The sequence below is a fragment of the Mesocricetus auratus genome, unplaced genomic scaffold (genome assembly GCF_017639785.1).
Source record: "Mesocricetus auratus isolate SY011 unplaced genomic scaffold, BCM_Maur_2.0 Super-Scaffold_2245, whole genome shotgun sequence".
Classification (NCBI taxonomy): Eukaryota; Metazoa; Chordata; class Mammalia; order Rodentia; family Cricetidae; genus Mesocricetus; species Mesocricetus auratus.
Window position 1 is genome coordinate 10298058 of NW_024429180.1, and position 16905 is coordinate 10314962.

Sequence of the window (16905 nt, forward strand, 5' to 3'; positions counted from 1 at the left end):
GCTCTGGATCCAGGACATCCCGCCCCTCCGGGGACCGTGCCGGAGGCGGGGCAAGGCAAGGCAGGGCGGGCCGGGGCAGGGCAGGGCGGGCCGGGGCGGAGCAGGTGGAATGTGCTGACCTTGGGGCCCCTGGTCCCCGCGGTCTGGCTTCTCTGTTGCATGGGAGCCTAGGGACTGGAAGGCAGGCTCGATCGGCCCTCATCCATAGCGGCCGGGCAGGAAGTTGCGGCGGGAGAAAGGGCTTCAGGCGGAGTATGAGTCACAAGTCAAAGGTGAGGGGGAGTTTCAGGCCTGGTTTCCCGCGGAGGAGTGTCCACCGCCACATTTGCCTCCCTTTGGCACTGAATTAGCTTGCAGGTTAGGGTTGCTGTCCCTGGGTCAGGCAAGAAGACTGAATGTGGGTCAGAGAAATTCAGCTGGGCTGACCTTATAGCCTCAGGCTGTTAGACCTCTGCTTCCTGCAATGAGCTTTGTGAATTCTTAGCTGACAGCTTCATTTCTTCAGTGTGTGACTCTTGCACAGGGAGGCGGGCGGCATCTATCCTCCACCCCACCCCACATTCTTTCTCCAGCTATCTTGACTCACATGAGGACTCTCATTGGCTCTGTATTTTAAGCTATTGCGGATACAAGCTCAGAGAAGCAGTGTGGCATAGCGTATTTGCTCCCAAGAAGAGGAATGCAGTGATCCTTGGAGTTTTCCATCCTGTAGCTGAAATTCCAGTGTACTTATTTGGTGTAAACAATTTATACCAAAGTGTGACTTAGTGATGTGTTGGGGCTGTAGTCGTGAGCTTGCCTATGGAAGTTGGACCCGGCCCTCCATCTTGGGGTCCAGAGGCAGTTTGTGATGATGTCTGCAGAGGGTGTGAGCCAGCAGGTGGTGACAAAGATTCCATCCTGCTTCCTGAAAGTCTCCTGGAGCGGCTGGGTGGTGGTCGCCCACGCCTTTAAGCCCAGCACTCTGGGAGACAGAGATGTTGGGTCTGGGACTTGCACACGTATTGAAAATGAGGCCACCAAAGTTAGATGAGCAGAAGCAACTTTATTCCATTTGCACGGGGTTACCAGAACTTTAACTGTGACCCGGAAGAGAGAGAGTAAGTCCTTTTTAAAATGAAAGCCAGAAGTGTGTGTGTGTGTGTGTGTGTGTGTGTGTGTGTGTGTGTGGTGGGGGTAGGGGCCATAGAAGAAAAGAATTTTTACAATTTGAAGTCCTTGGTGACAGAACATTCCAGGAATTTACATCTTGTGATAACGTTTTCAATTAGTACAAGCTTACCTGGGGGTTTGCTTACACAAGTCTGTGTTTATCTCAACATAGCTTTTGACTCAGCTGGGATCTTATTTTTTTATTTTTATTTATTTTATTCATTTTAAATGACAACCACAGTTCCTTCTTGCCTGCTGCAACCACCCCCCCTCCTCCGACCCCACCCCAGTCCACTCCTCAAGGAGCTCATGGACTGTTAATTTCTAACCAACTGTTCTCCCGTGACTGAGACTACAGGGCAAGGGTCAGGGAGCAGAAGAAGGTGGGTAGGTGGGCTAATGTTCAGATTTTATTCCGGGTCCATCAGAGGCCAGCCTGGTCTCCCCCTTGCTTTTTGTATATCTATGTTTTTTGAGGCAGTGTCCCCTGTAGCCAGCCCAGGCAAGCCTCAAACTCACATTTAGAGGCTTAGATGATCTTGAAATGTGGATATTTCCGATTCTGCTTCTTGAGGGCTGGGATTACAGGTTGTGACACTTGACCTGTGAGTGCATCCTATAAGCACCCATGATTGCTCCTGGTCATTCTACCATGGCTCCTTTCCCGTTCTACCATGGCTCTTCCCGTGCTATGGTACCAGCTCCAGAAGTGCAGACACTACTATCTAAAACATGCCTGGAATGAAGTAAGCGTTAAGTCACCATTCTACTAAATGAAGAGATCGCTTAGCGTTCTGAGGATATATGGCTGATGACCCGTCTGTGGACATCCCACTTACTAGAAGCCAACACAGTGTGTTTTTGTGCTTGATATATTGGTCTGTGGGTGGGTTGTGGTGCTCGCCTGGGCCCTCTGTCTGGAGGGGTGGGGCTTAGTGCTGTTACCACCTGTCAGGACGTGCAGTTTTTGCTTAAGATATGGGTGAGTGCTAAATCAAGCCAGAGAGAAATTGTCAGAAGGCCTGTGGTGGTGTGGGGTCCTCAGCTGTGCCCCGCCCTCTGTAGGTTAGACGGAAAATCTCTGGAGTGGGTAATTGCCAGTAGAAAACAATAGACAGAAAACTTAGGTCAATGCCCACCACCCCCGCATCCCTTCACTTATCAGCATTACTGGGAACACTTGGCCCTCACTGTGGGACTGCTTTGACCTGGCCTGAAGTACCTACAGGCTTGGCCAAGTGCCACCGAAGTCCCTCCCCTGAGCAGCTCCTTGTGTCTGTTCAGCCATATGTCCTGCACAGACTGGGAGTAGGTACATGATACAAACTTAGTAATTTGGTAGCATTGTCCCCAAGCAGACGTGTGCATTCGGTGCACGTTGAGGCCTGACTGCAGGCCCAGTGTAGAAGGCCTCTGAGAAGCCCTTTGCTTGATGCTCACACCGCCCAGCGACACCTCCTAGCATGTGATATCCATCATAGCCTCCCATCCAGACCCTTCCGTTGCCCCAGATGGGGCAGCTCAGGCCAGCTAAAGGATAACTTGGGACTGGGAGCACAGCCTCACTGGGTTCACAACCTCCAAGGCTCCTGGTTTGTTGGGGGTGTCCTGCCGGGAAAGACAGCGAGTTAAAGTTCCACTAGTCTGCCTCAGGTCCAGGGAGAAGAACAATAAGTTGTCCTGCAGACAGGAGCTGTGGGAGCAATGTCCAGGGATAGAAGGGCATGGGCCACCAGAGGTGAATTGTTCAGGGGAGAGGCACGTGCAGATGTGCTTAGCCTGGCAGAAGTGCACACTATTCCTGTGGCCACTTCCTACGGGGCTTCCCTCCCTTCCCCCTCCTTCCCCGTGCTGAGCTTCTCACACAGCTCTGGAACTCAAGGCATATGCAGGGCTGGGGAAATGGCTCAGTAGCTAAGATGACACTGCTCTTGCCAAGGACCAGAGTTTGGTTTCCAGCGTGTTTGTTGAACAGTTTCAGGAGGAGTCAATGCCTCTGACTTCTGTGATCAACACACATACACACAGACACACACACACAAAAACACACACAATTCAATTAAAAAGAAATCCTTTTTTATTTTATTTTTTAAATACCAGAAGTGCTTTGGCACAGACCCTAAAATACTGACTTTGAGCTGGCTGGTGATGGCACATGCCTTTAATCCCAGCACTGGGGAGACAGAGGCAGGTAGATCTCAGTGAGTTCAGGGCCAGCCTTAGTAACTTCCAGGACAGGCAGGATTGCACAGTGAAACCCTGTCTTGGAAAACAAAAGCAAACAAGCAAACAAAAATACTGAACTTGAAGCTGGGTGTGATACAATACACCCAGTTCTTGAGAGGTCCACCAACAGGACCAGGGGCTCAAGACTATTGTTGGCTAATAGATTTCAAGGCTAGCCTGGGATACAAACAAACTAGGTAACTGAATTTGAGGGCAGAAAGAGGCATCACAGCCTTGCCTCACCCTCCTCTTAAGAAATCCAGGGCTAGAGAACCATCTTTAGTATCACACCAAGGCTTGTCCTTGACTGAGCTTGAGGATGATGTGTGCAGGAGAGGAAGGGGAGGATGGACACAGATGAATACAGTTTGGATAAGTCACACAGGCCCACCTCGATACAGCTACAGTGTTCCCTGGGTATGAGCTCAGCTGAGGGTAGATTACACAGATCCACTGGAGTAGATCCATACCTAACTGACACGGGGACCAGGCTTCCTCCAAGCAGCACCAAGGTGAAGTGTTTAAGGCTGAAAGAGCCCCTCCAGCCTGCCAAGCTGGCCAGCAGTCATAGACCCAAAGGTAGCAATCATTGTAGAGCCAAAGGTTGGCACACAGCTTAGGGTGGGGTGTCACATGAACGTCACCATGTTCGGGGACTTCATTCTTTTTTTCTAACCAACTCCCAGAGCAGCACTGAGGGCAGAAGGTCTAGTTACTTTACACTCCTGGGTTGCAGTACACCCTTAAGAACATGTTCAAGGAACTAGATTGACTCAGCTGTGAAGCGCGTTGTGTTTTCTTCCCGAGGGTCCAGGTTCGATTCCCAGCACCCACATGGAGACTGACAGCCATGTGTAACTCCAGCCCAAAGGATCCCAGTACCCTCTTCTAGCCTGTGAGGGTACTGCAGGCATGTGGTGCACAGACATACCAAGAGGCAAAAAAAAAAAAAAACCAAACAAACAAAACCAACCCACCACCAAGACACATAAAATAAAATGGAAATAAAAAAGATTCAGAACATTTTCAAGTACCCCATGCATTCTGACTGTAACTCTCCCTCCACGTAATTCTGCTGATGGATGAGGGTGCCCAGAGGGTAACGAGAATGGAGAAACACACGAACCAGCCTGTCTCAGAGCCAACCAACACTGGGTAGCTCGAAGGCATTACCATTTGGAAGATGCATGGTTACCACCTGTTTCCCCAGAAGCATCCTCTGGGGTGAAGTATCCAGGAACTGGCAACCAGGGCCAATGGTTGCAAATTACTGGATCCTGACAGTTGAAAACACCTACAGGACCAGACTGACAGTGATGACTTGCCCACTCTATGAGGTCATAGGGTCTCAGGATTCAGACGTTTCTAGGGGCACCTCGACTTCACACATCTGCTGGGAAACACCCACCACCTCCGCCAGGCCCAGATCCAGCTTCCTTCTTCCTCCCTCCTCCTGGGACAGCTGCCCTCACCCAGTTCCCGCCAGAGCAAGGGTTGGGGAAGGAGTACCTAGACGTGGGCAGCGGGGGCCCTTTCGGAATCCTGAGGAGGGTGAAGTGACCGGGGCACCGCTGGGTAACCTGAGTGATGTACGTTACCAACGGTTATTGGGAGGTGTTCGAGATCAATGAGGCAGGGTTGGCAGGAGAGGGGCTGATCTGACGGCTTCCAGCCAGCGGTGGGATTCAAAGCTCATCAACAGAGGTAAGAGGGGACCTTCGTGTGGGGGTGAGGTGTCCCCCAAGCAGTTCCGGGCCCGCTTGAGCTGGTCCAGGGAGTCCCTGTGCAGAGTTGTGTCTCCGTGCCCTGATCCGGATCGTTTTACAGGTCATGGAGAAGGAACGGGAGGCCCTGCAGACCTGGAAGGAACGCATCGCAAAGGAACTTGACAGTGTGGTGGCTTTCTGGCTGAAACATTCCCATGACCGGGAACATGGGTAAGCTACCCTTCAAGGATCCCCTCCCAAACCCCTACTTCACTCTGAGGCCTCACAGACCTACCGGCTTCAGGAGAGCAGTGAAGCTGTGGAGAAGGGTGCGAGTCTCCTTCCCTCTTTTTCTAACCACATGTGTCTCACAGGGGCTTCTTCACATGCCTTGGCCGCAATGGGCAGGTCTATGATGACCTTAAATATGTCTGGCTGCAGGGAAGGCAGGTCAGTTTTCATAGTTAAAGGCGATGTCACGCGACTCAGGGTGTAACCCGGGGACCCTTAGCATTCCCGGTACCCCAGCTATTCTCTTGAAACTGTGTTCCCTCCCAGGTGTGGATGTATTGTCGCTTGTACCGCAATTTTGAGCGCTTCCGCCGCCCTGAGATTCTGGATGCTGCAAAAGCAGGTACCCTGCCCTGCTCCCAGCACCTCGGGAACTTTGGTGGGTCACTTATTCCGTGGATAGGAAGGACTCTAGAAAAGGAAAGGGACTAGATAGGGTCCAAGAGGAGGTATATTCCCAGCCCTCACCTAGCATGCGTCCCCCCCAACCACCAGGTGGTGAGTTTTTGCTGCGTTTTGCACGGGTGGCACCGCCTGCCAAGAAGTGTGCCTTTGTGTTGACTCGAGACGGCCGTCCGATGAAGGTGCAGCGGACCATTTTCAGCGAGTGTTTCTACACCATTGGCATGAACGAGCTTTGGAGAGTAACAAAGGATGCACGTTACCAGGTGTGTGGGAGGAAGGACCACAGGTGTGAGCACATTCTGAAGAAGCCTGCTGCAACTCCCGTTCACCCTGTCATACCGTTTTGTGACCGAGATACCACCTTCTCTTCTAAGCTCTCTTACTATTCTGTTACCACTATAGGGACCCCGGGCAAGCAGGGATCTATCAGTCAGTGCCCTGTGTCCAAGCAGAAGAGGTCCTGTCCTTCCTTCCTGAGTCTTTCTGCCTGAAAGTGACCTGAAACCAAGAGTCCCCAGCCTCCAAGCAGTGTTGGCTGGATCTGCTAGGCCTCTGCTGCCTGGCTGTAGGGCTGCTTCTGGAGAGCTGCAGAAGGAGCCAGGGGTCCTCGGAGACCGTGCTGAGTCCTGAGTATCTCCCCTCTCCAGAATGAAGCTGTGGAGATGATGGACCAGATCATTCGCTGGGTGCGGGAGGACCCAGCTGGGCTAGGCCGGCCTCAGCTGTCAGGGGCCCCAGCCTCAGAGTCCATGGCGGTGCCCATGATGCTGATGAACCTCATGGACCAGCTTTCGGAGGAAGACGAGGCCATGACCAAGAAGTATGCAGAACTGTCGGACTGGTGTGCCCAGCGGATTCTGAAGCACGTGCAGGTAGGCACAGAGAGAGGGAAGGAGTGAACCTCAATCCTCCACTTGACCAGCACCTCTCCACCTGAAACATGTTCTTCAGGTGGATCCAAGGAAGCATATCCATTTGAAATACAGCCCAGTGCCCTCAGGAAGGTGGAAACTGGCATGTGGGGCAGAGATGGGTGGGTCCTAAGGCAGAAAGAGGAGGCCAGAGCCCCAGACACGTCCTGAGACCTTTACCTATATTCCCCAGCCTCTGCGACCACATAACTCTATCTTGGATCCTCACTGAGTATTTTACTGTGTCCACTTGAGAGATACAGACCTAAAGCAAGGAGCAGAACCTCCAGGACCATGGGCGACAGTCAGCCATTCCCCAAATGTTCTGCAATTCCCGAACTCTAGAGGTAGAAGCAGAAAAGTGTAGAGTTCAAGCTCAGCCTTGCATGTCTAGTGAGTTTGAGAGCAACCTGGGCTACCCAAGACGGTTTTAAAAGACTCAACAACTAAAAATGCCCCTTTGGGCCTACGGGTGGATGGCTGGTACCATGCAAGTGTGGAGGAAGGATTGGTTTTCTTGTTTGTTTGTTTGTTTTTTCTTCTTTGGTTTTTCAAGAAAGAACTCCGTGTAACAGTTCTGGCAGTCCTGCCACTCACTCTGTAGACCAGGCTGGCTGTGAACTCATGGAGATCCACCGGCCTCTGCCTCCCCAGGGCTGAGATTTATGGCAAGCACCACCTTACCCGGTGGGAGGGATGTCTGAAGTGGGATCTTTCTGGTTGGGTGGCAGGGAAGTGGAAACATCTGTCTTTTGTCTCTTTCCTGGCAGAGGGATGGAAAAGCTGTGCTAGAGAATATATCAGACGATGGCAAGGAACTCCCTGGTTGCCTTGGAAGACATCAGAACCCAGGTGAAAACATGCTGCGCCCACCAAGAAAAATTGAGGCTCTAGTTTGGGGCCTCATATGGGAGGGGGCTGCCTTCCTCCCTCCACAAAGGACCAGGTAGAGGCAGGGGATAGTCTGCCCGGGACCAGGCATTGACTCCAGGAGTTTACGTGTCTGTGTTTTGGTTTTTGGGGGAATTTTTTTCCTGTTTTCCTTTTTTTTCTTTTTCTTGCTTTTTTCTTTTTTCTTTTTGCAGGGATTTCAGGTAGAAGGGCAGGGTATCTTGTGACTTCAAGCATCCTTTACCCTTGAGAGGAAGGGAGGTTGCAGGAACACAAGCCCTCAGATACTTGGGAGAGTATATTGTGATTCCTTCCTTCCTTTCTTTCAACCCTAACTAGGCCATGCAATAGAAGCTGGCTGGTTCATGCTCCAGTATGCCCGCAAGAAAGGTGACACCAAACTTCGAGCACAAGTCATTGACAAATTTCTCTTGTTGCCTTTCCGCTCTGGATGGGACACCGAACATGGAGGCCTCTTGTACTTCCAGGACGTTGATGGTTTCTGCCCCACCCAGGTGGGAACTCCCAGAGAAACTTGCTGGAAGTCTGGCGTGTAGGGGAACTCATAGCCAGGTGTGGTGGCACACATCTTGGGGCATAGAGGCAGTGGCAGAAAGATCTCTGTGAGTTTGAGGCCAGCCTGATACACATAACACATAGTGAATTCCAGGACAGCATAGAGAGACCCTGTCTCAAGAAACAATTAACAACAACAAAATTTGAACCCAGAGTGTAGTCTTCTCCAGCACTGTGAAAGCCATTAGATAAGAGATTATATGTAATTGCTGATGCAAAGACACAGGTCCCCTTTGTCTGGTGCTAGTGACTTGAAGGGTTCTTGGGTGATCCTTACTCTTTCACTTGGTAGCAGACAGCAGTGAAATTATTCATCTGAACACTTTGTGTCCTGATCCTGCTGGACATCTGCAGAGGGTACTATACCAGCCATTGGTAGCAGCAGTGTCCAAGAGACTTAAAGTAACATTCTGAGTCTGCCCTGGTACTTGCTTGGGGGTACATACAGTCTGAAAGCTAGCCCAACTCTTAAAGCATTGTTCAAACTCTATCCCCATGTCTCACGATTAAGAACCAAGTCCTCAGCCAGGCAGATGGAACCAGCATGGGGGGTATGAGTAAGTGTCCTGAGGTCAACAGGGACCTCAGCTGCCCATCTCTGCTCTGTTCTCAGCTGGAGTGGGACATGAAGCTGTGGTGGCCACACAGTGAAGCCATGATTTCCTTCCTCATGGGTTACAGTGACAGTGGTGACCCTGCCTTACTACAGATCTTCAAGCAGGTAGCTGAGTATACCTTCAAGCATGTAAGTGTTATCTCCTCATTGGCTGGAGGCCCAGGTTGGGGTGTAAAGGATATGACAGACAGCAGGAGAGGGAGAAACAGGCTGTGTGAGGGGGATCCAGTAGGCTTTCCCTCAGCTGCTCCTAGCCCATTCATCAGGTGTTGCCCTCAGCTGCCCTGAGAGTTCCAAGAGTGCCTTTTGTTTGGTAAAACCTGCCTCAAGGAAGTCAGCTTTTTGGGTGATCAGACTCCAATCAAGTAAAAATAAGCAGATGTAGAGCCCACCAAGCAGTGGAAACAGTAAATGAAATCATACAGAGCTTTCTTACAGAGGGGTCAGAAGAAGACCTTGTGAGTGATGATCCAAAGCACTGGAGGCCAGGGTATGTCTGTTTGACAGAAGGGAAGCCAGGAGGGTCCAGTCAGGGGGGCTCCATGTAGCAGGAACATGCTTGATCTGCCAGGTCCAGCAGCCTAAGCATGCTCTGCTGTGTGTGTGCGCGCGTGTGTGTGTGTGTGTGTGTGTGTGTGTGTGTGTGTATGAGAGAGAGAGAGACAGGGAGAAAGAGAAAGAGAGAGAGAGAGAGAGAGAGAGAGAGAGAGAGAGAGAGAGAGAGAGAGGGAGGGAGGGAGGGAGGGAGGGAGAGAGAATAGATAGTTCAGAGGACGACTTCAGGTGGTGTTTCTCGGGCACTATATACCTTCTTGTTGAGATATGCTGGCTAGCAGGTGAATTCTTGGGATCATCCTACCTCTGCTTCTCCAGGAGTGAGATTGCAAGCATGCTAGCCTTATCTGCTTTTTTTTTCTTCCAGATGGGTTACTCATGTTTGCAAGGCATTTTGTTGTTGTTTTATTTTTTTGTTTTGCAACACAGGGTTTCTGTGGGTAGCCCTGGCTGGGCTGTCTTGGAATTCACTCTATAGACCAGGCTGGCTTTTAACTCAGAGATCCACCTGGCTCTGTCTCTGCCTCCGGAGTGCTGGGATTAAAGGTGTTTATCACCACAACCATCAGGCTAGTTTGCAAGGCACTTTACTGATTCTTGGCCCAGCAGATGAGTTTCTGAGACTGTAGTTCAGAGAGAGAAATTTGGTCTATTAAAAGTGTCTAGTTGGCCAGGCGGTAGTGGCGCACTCCTTTAATCCCAGTACTCGGGAGGCAGAGGCGGGCGGATCTCTGTGAGTTCGAGACCTCGGAGCAAGTTCCAGGACAGCCTCCAAAACAATACAGAGAAACCCTGTATTGAAAAAAAAAACTAAAAAAAAAGGGTCTAGTTGTCTTAAGAAATTCAGTGACCTAGGAATACTTGAAATCCTAGCCCTTTGTGTGGCTGGAACTAGAGGTTACAGAAAGAAAGAGACCAGCCTGGTCCTCACAGTATATCTAAGACCAACCATCTACATAGGGAAATCTTGCTTCAAGCAAATAGATAACAGCAAGAAAAATAGTTACTATGGAGAGCCAGGGTCAAGGTAAGTTTTTTAGTACAGAAGGTAAAGAGAAGATAGTATAAGGGTTGCTGAAGGAGACCAGAATCAGTCTTGAAGCAGAAAAGAAACCAAACCAGGGACTTCCAGAGGACAATGAACTTAATGTAGGCAGTGTTCTTTAAGAGAAGTCACTATTCTAGTGATTACACTGCATCTGTAATAGCGACTCCCATTCTTTGGCCTGTGCCTTTGGTGCTAGGAGAAAATGACAGTTTGTGTGTGATTATTATTTTAGATGGCTCATGTAAGCCAAGCTGGCCTCAAAGCTTGTTCTTCTGCTCTTCCTGCTCCCGCCTTGACTCCGGAGTGCTGAGATGACAGTGTGTGCAACAGTATCTGGCTGGTTTGCACTAATTCTAACTGAAATCCAGCCTGGTTTTACTGCGATTAGAGGGAACACAATCCAAGCCTTGTTTCTATTACAGTGTATCTAAGAAGGCAGCTAGAGCTCTCTGAGATACTCAGCACCAATTCTAAACAACATGAACCATTAGAGTGCTTCTCTGCCTGAATACTAAATATATTCGTTAAGGGAATGAATTAGAAGCCACCAGTCTTAACCAAAATGAAGTAAGAATGAATCTGAACAAAATGGAGATGACATTAGACAATTCTAAGAGCCCATTGTGGTGTATATCTTTGTAATCTTAGCACTCAGGAGGCCAAGGAAAGAGGCCAGAGAGTTCAAAGCTTTCCTAAATTGTTCTATAAAGTGAGAACAAAAAAATGATTGGAGAACTTATAATCAAGAGGTAGAGGTGGGCAGTGATGGTGCATGCCCTTAATCCCAGCACTCAGAAGGCAGAGTCAGGTGGGTCTCCGAGTTTGAGGCCAACCTGGTCTATAGGTTGAATTTCAGGACAGCCAGGGCTGCACAGAGAAACCCTCCCTGTCTTGAAAGACTAAAACCAAAGCCAAACAAAACAAAACCCAAGACAAAACAAAGCAAAAACAAAACAGAGCAGGTAGCTAGCCACTAAGCCGTGCAGCAATAGACAAGGCCAGAATACAGATGGCCAAGGAACAGCCCACAGAAGAAAAGTCTCGGGAGGTTTTAGTTTTCTTTCTCCCTGCTCCCTACTCACATTATCGTGAATCAGATAAACTAATTTAAAATGAGGGCATGAGCCTGGCGGTGGTGGCTTATGCCTTTAACTGCTCTACTTGGGAAACAGAGGCAGGCAGATTTCCGTGAGTTCCAGGATAGCCAATGCTACACTGAGAAACCTTGTCTCATAAAATTAAAAAGAAAACGATGGCAGAGGTAAGAGGATTTCAATCTAATTCCAGAACAACCTGAGCTACATAACAAGTTCCAGGGCAGTTTGGAAAATAAACATGAGAGAAACTTTCTCAAAAAGAAATATGAAGGAGAAGACTACTCAAAAGTTACAAAGATTACATACAGAGATGCTTATCCCTAAATACACCACCACCAGTCTTTCTAAGACAGAGTCTGGACTGGCCTTGAACTTGTAGCAATCCTCCTAACGCCTAACAAGGACTCTAGACTTGAACCATTACATAGCTTGAAATTCACAGCTCATTTTGGAAGCATTTTGACAGCGAACTTCTAAGAATGCCTTCTAAGAAGGGGTTCTACATAAGTATTTTCTCAGTAAGAACAAAACAGGAATGGCCTAGAATTAGGACCCAGGCTACATTTGGAGGACTGAAAACCTCAGAGACAGGTATGAGATGGGTGTACAGGGGGTCAGTCCAGCCAGCTCAGCTGCTGTCCCCCACATCTGAAGCATCAGATGTGCTCCCTGGACAGGGCCAGAAGACGTGAGATACGTGTTCAGAACCCAGGGTGAAGTCAGGCGGAAGACCAGGTTGGCCTGAAAGTTACAGAAATATGTCCGTGTCTACCTCCTGGGGCCTGAGACTAAAGGCATGCTGCATCACACAGGGTTAGAGGAAAATCTGAGACCCTGCTATAAAAACCCTAGTATGAAAAAGCAAAAACAAAACCTAAAAACCTCCCTATCCAAGGACAGGAGTTATGGTCTCTGCTTGATAACCTAAAGGCCTGTGAAACAGAGGGCATGAACTCAAGGGAAGTCACTTGTTGCACAGTTTGCAGGCAGGTCAATCTAGGATTCTTTGTTTCTTGTGTTTTAAGTTTAGATGAGGAAAATAATGAGTCTTTTTAAGTGTGCAGTTCAAAGTGTTAAACACCACAATCAGATACAATTCTCCTGTCCTCTCGGCATTTCAGCACACTGCCTGCAGCCCCTTCCTCAACGGGTTACAAGCTGAGAAAACCACCTGCCTACCGTCCTCAGCTTTCGTCATTTCCTAGGGCATGTTCCCTTAAAAGTAATGAAATCATGCCATTTGAACTCTGACCACTGGCTGCAGTGCACCGGGGACAGCGAGGGCCCCTTCCTCGGCGGGTGACACTCTGGTGGTGGGTCCTGCCAGACGCTATTTGTCAGTGTTTCCTTATTCTAGTTTCATGATCCGGAGTACGGCGAATGGTTCGGCTATCTGACCCGAGAGGGAAAGGTGGCCCTCACCATCAAGGGAGGTCCATTTAAAGGTGAGATGGGAATGCTCCTGGCCAGACTGCTGGGGTCTGTGGTACCCGGCTCCCTGGGCTCTCCCAAACCTGTATCCATTCTCCTCACAGGCTGCTTCCATGTGCCCCGGTCCCTGGCCATGTGTGAGCAGTTGTTGGGAGCCCTGCTCCAACGTGGGAGCGCCCCCGCTGGCTCGAAATAAATGTGATTCTGCTCAACCTGCTTGTGTGTGTGCCTCTGTGAGCCAGGTGGGAGGGAACAGCTATTCCCTAAGCTGCCTGCTTTGGCCTTCACGAAAGCCTCGACGGTGTCACTCCACTGCACCCACTGGCTCTGGGCAAGCTCACTAGTCTCGCCTTTCCTTTGCAGGTGGGTCTGAGCGACCCAGCTCTTTTGCCATCGCCCTCTGGGATCCTGGCCCCAGCCGCTAACATCCCCAATGCGAGTGCCAGTGACAGGCAGTTTGCCTGCCTGCACTCCTTGGGCTCCTTCAGTCACCACATTCGCAGGCTACAGAAGGACCTGGTGCTGTAGCCCTGAATGGCCTGAACTTACAGCTGCTACATCCTGCTTTAGACACCTCACGATTATAGCAACCCTCCCTATCTCTGTCCCAGCTACCTCTTTGCTCCTAAATCACTTTGTCTTCTTGGGTTACTGTGTTTCTCCGAGGCTCACCTATGCTCTCCCACTGTTGGCTATTTGGGTTTTCAACTCGGGCTGGGGTCTAAGATTCTCCCTTCTGACTGAGTCCAAGCACCATGGAACCACAGCGGACCATATTCCGTCATATTTGGTACTGATGGGATTCTGCGACCACTGGATCACTGTCTTTGCCATCACAAAGTCCCTGTACCGGCAGCCAGAGAGACCCCCACGGGGCCCCTCATCTGCCTGGCTGCCTTCTGCTGACACGGCTCCTAACAGTCCTTGCTCTGGCTCTTCTAGACCCCATCTGTCCCATCCACCTCTTTAAGATGAAAAGATGGGAAAGGCTGCTGAGTTCTAGCCCAACTGGTTGGCCTTCCAATTGGGCTTTGCCTTCGTGTCAAAACAACTTTCCTGTCTGTGGGAGGCAGTCATGTTTGGGAGCCTTCTCAATAGCAGCAAACTCAGCTGGGAGGTCCTCAAATTCACCCCATGTCAGCCAATCACTGTACACGCTATCGACCAACTCTCAGAGATTCTGAGCCATCCTTCTCTTTCCCTCCTTGGGTTTCAAGGGTCCAGGTCTTTCATTTACTGTTTCTAGAAAACCCCAAGTTACGTTGGCCTCCAGTCCTTACCTAAAGCCTGCAACCCTCCTCCTCCCTGTCCCTTTCTCCTCTGACACCTCCTTCCACTGCTGCCCAGAAGCTTTGGAGGCTTTTACCTTCACACCAGCCTGGTCTCCTAGACCATCCTCTCTCAGACCCCCAGTCACCACCCTCTTTGTAGATGGAAGCTTTCTTATAGACAGATCAGGACACTTCTAGATGGCTTATGCGGCGGTCCTGCAGGTGAGGACAACGTCTTCACAAAAGCTGATGGAAGCAGAAGCAGAAACCCACAGTTGAACACTGAACTGAACTCCTGGAATCCAGTAGCAGAGAGGGAGGAGTGATGAGCAAAGGGGTCAAGACTTGGCTTGTTTAACCCACAGAAACAGCTGGCCTGAATAAGGGGGAGCTCGTGATTCCCAGACTGACAGCTGGGAAACCAGCATAGGACTGAACCAATCCCTGAAAGTGGGTGTCAGTTAGGAGGCCTGGGCAATCTATGGGATCTCTGGTAGTAGATCAGTATTTATCCCTAGTACACAAATGGACTTTGGGAGCCCATTTCACATAGAGGGATACTCTCTCAGCCTAGACACATGGGGGAGGGCCTAGGCCCTGCTCCAGATGACATGACAGACTTTGAAGATCCCCCATGAAATGACTCACCCTCCCTGAGGAGCAGAAGAGGGATAGGATAGGGAGGAAGGGAGGGGGAGAGAACTGGGATTGATATGTAAAATGAGATTGTTTCTAATTTAAATAAAAAATCCAGAGGAAAAAATGTGTTGAGTAAAGTGGGAAAAAGGGGCTGAATTAACTGGCTTGAACAGTGTGTTCCAAACAACTAAGGATGAATGGGCTAATATTTACACTCACTCTAAATATGACTTTCAGTAGCTTATACCCATTCTGTCCTTTGGAAGGCTTACTTGCTACCAAGGGCACACCCATAGTTAATGCACTCCTTATAGCCAAGCTCTTGGAAGCCCTCCAGTTCCCTGCAGGAGTATCCATAATTCACTGTTGAGGACACTAGTCCTCCAAGACAGGGGCCTTAGCCAATGCCAGGGTTGACTCAGTAGCCCGGGGACTGGACCCCAGCTCCATTGGATCTACAGGGCACATTTTGTTTGTGACCCCCCACACCATCCCTGTTATCAGTCACAGGAGAGGGATGAAGCCCTGAATAAAGGGCAGCACAGACAAAGGATGGATGGTCCTACTTAAATAACCGTCTCATGCTCCCCCAGAATCATCACTATCATTTCAGACATCCACCAAATCTTACATATAGGCCCCAAGACTTTGTTCCACGTCTTAGGGCCCCTCTTTGGCCCCACCCATCTTTGAGCCATAATTTACAGGTCCCCTCCTCCTCCTTCTGCCAGACATGTGCCAAGGCCAACTCACACATGGGTCTGTCCAGATATGCAGCCCTTGCAGAAGCTCCAAGGACACCAATCAGGAAAGGACTGGCAAGTTGACTTTACCCACATGCCCACTCATTCAAACATCCACTATCTCCTACTTCTTGTTTTACAGGATGGGTAGAGGCTTTCCCACCTCCATGGAAACAGTAGATGTGGTAACTCAGGTATTTCTTGAGCACATTATCCGTGAGTTCACTGTGTCGCAGATCATCCAAATAGACAATGGCCCATCTTTCACTACTATGAGCTCATGTCAGAAGCCCTCAATAGCTCCTGGAAACTGTGTCTCCTGCCGCCTGCAATTGTCGAGAACTGTTGAGAGGGCCAAAGAACTCAGACAAAAGCTCACCAAGCTCTCTACTGAACTCAGGCTGTCTGGGCCCTCTCTCCTCTCCCCATCGCCCTTATACACCTATGGGCTATCCCATGGTCGAGTACAGGCATAAGACCTTTGAGCACCTTTGTGGGAGGCTGTTCCTCCTTAACTACTGCTTCGCATCCCAGACCCCTCCACGGGTGGGGTACTTATGCTGCCTTTCCCTTCCAGGGTCCCTGCTGACAGCTATCTCCCTGCCTCCACACCAATGGACCCAATGGCTCCTGAGCCCACCCCAGACTCCTCAGGGAGACGGATACTCCTCAAGCAGTTATAGCCTAACTCTCTAGAGCCCCAGTAGACATAACCCTGTACCATGATCCTCCCATCCCTTCAGCTACCAAGCTTCTGGGACCAACCCAGGATGAATGTTCTGTCCAGCAACTGGGACCCTCCACCCTCCAGTTTTTCCAGAATTTTCCAGCGAGGGGCCAGGAAGTTCAAGCCTATCTGCTCTCCTGTCTTGCTCATCATCTTGGTCTCTTTTGTCTCGTGGGCTATATGTTTCCCCTCACAAATATTTATGCCTTTTAATCCAAAGCCATGTCCTTCTCTGTGACACACAGGTGTAGATCTGTCCCAGCTGTTTTACAGACACCTGCATGATCCTGGGGAAAGAGTGCTGCCACTGTATCAACAAATCAGGCCAGGTGGAAACTAATAGTGAGTCACTGCACAAATTGTCTGAAGAATTGCCAGTACAGCCGGGGTACCTTGTTTCTGGTAATGTTCACTGTTGCCATGGTAGGCCCATTTATAGGGTGAGTGGTAATAATCTATTTTTTCTCCTAGAAACTTACCTTCTCCCTTTTCTTTAGGTAGGGATTTGTGAGAATCCCAGGGTGGCAGTTAATGGAGTACTCCTTCACCCAGTCCTTCTGTGGAACATGAGACCGTGGCCTCCCTATTCCCTGTCCCCACGTCGTTCCATGCCAACAGGA

General features: G+C 49.9%; 1 protein-coding gene across 2 annotated transcripts; it reads left to right on the plus strand.

Moving 5' to 3' along the window:
* Positions 1-141: 141 nt before the first annotated feature.
* LOC101825656 (renin binding protein) lies at positions 142-13117 on the plus strand. 2 transcript variants are annotated; one of them, XM_005070278.4, is made up of 11 exons: positions 142-272; positions 5206-5315; positions 5459-5534; positions 5643-5718; positions 5871-6043; positions 6428-6652; positions 7462-7543; positions 7922-8097; positions 8772-8903; positions 12832-12919; positions 13010-13117. In XM_005070278.4, exons 1-11 carry the CDS (start codon positions 255-257, stop codon positions 13099-13101), a joined length of 1248 nt encoding a protein of 415 aa, XP_005070335.2. In that variant the 5' UTR covers positions 142-254; the 3' UTR covers positions 13102-13117. The 2 variants fall into 2 exon arrangements, with proteins under 2 accessions (XP_005070335.2, XP_040603471.1); XM_040747537.1 differs by lacking the exon at positions 142-272 and adding an exon at positions 4748-5082.
* Positions 13118-16905: the final 3788 nt, after the last annotated feature.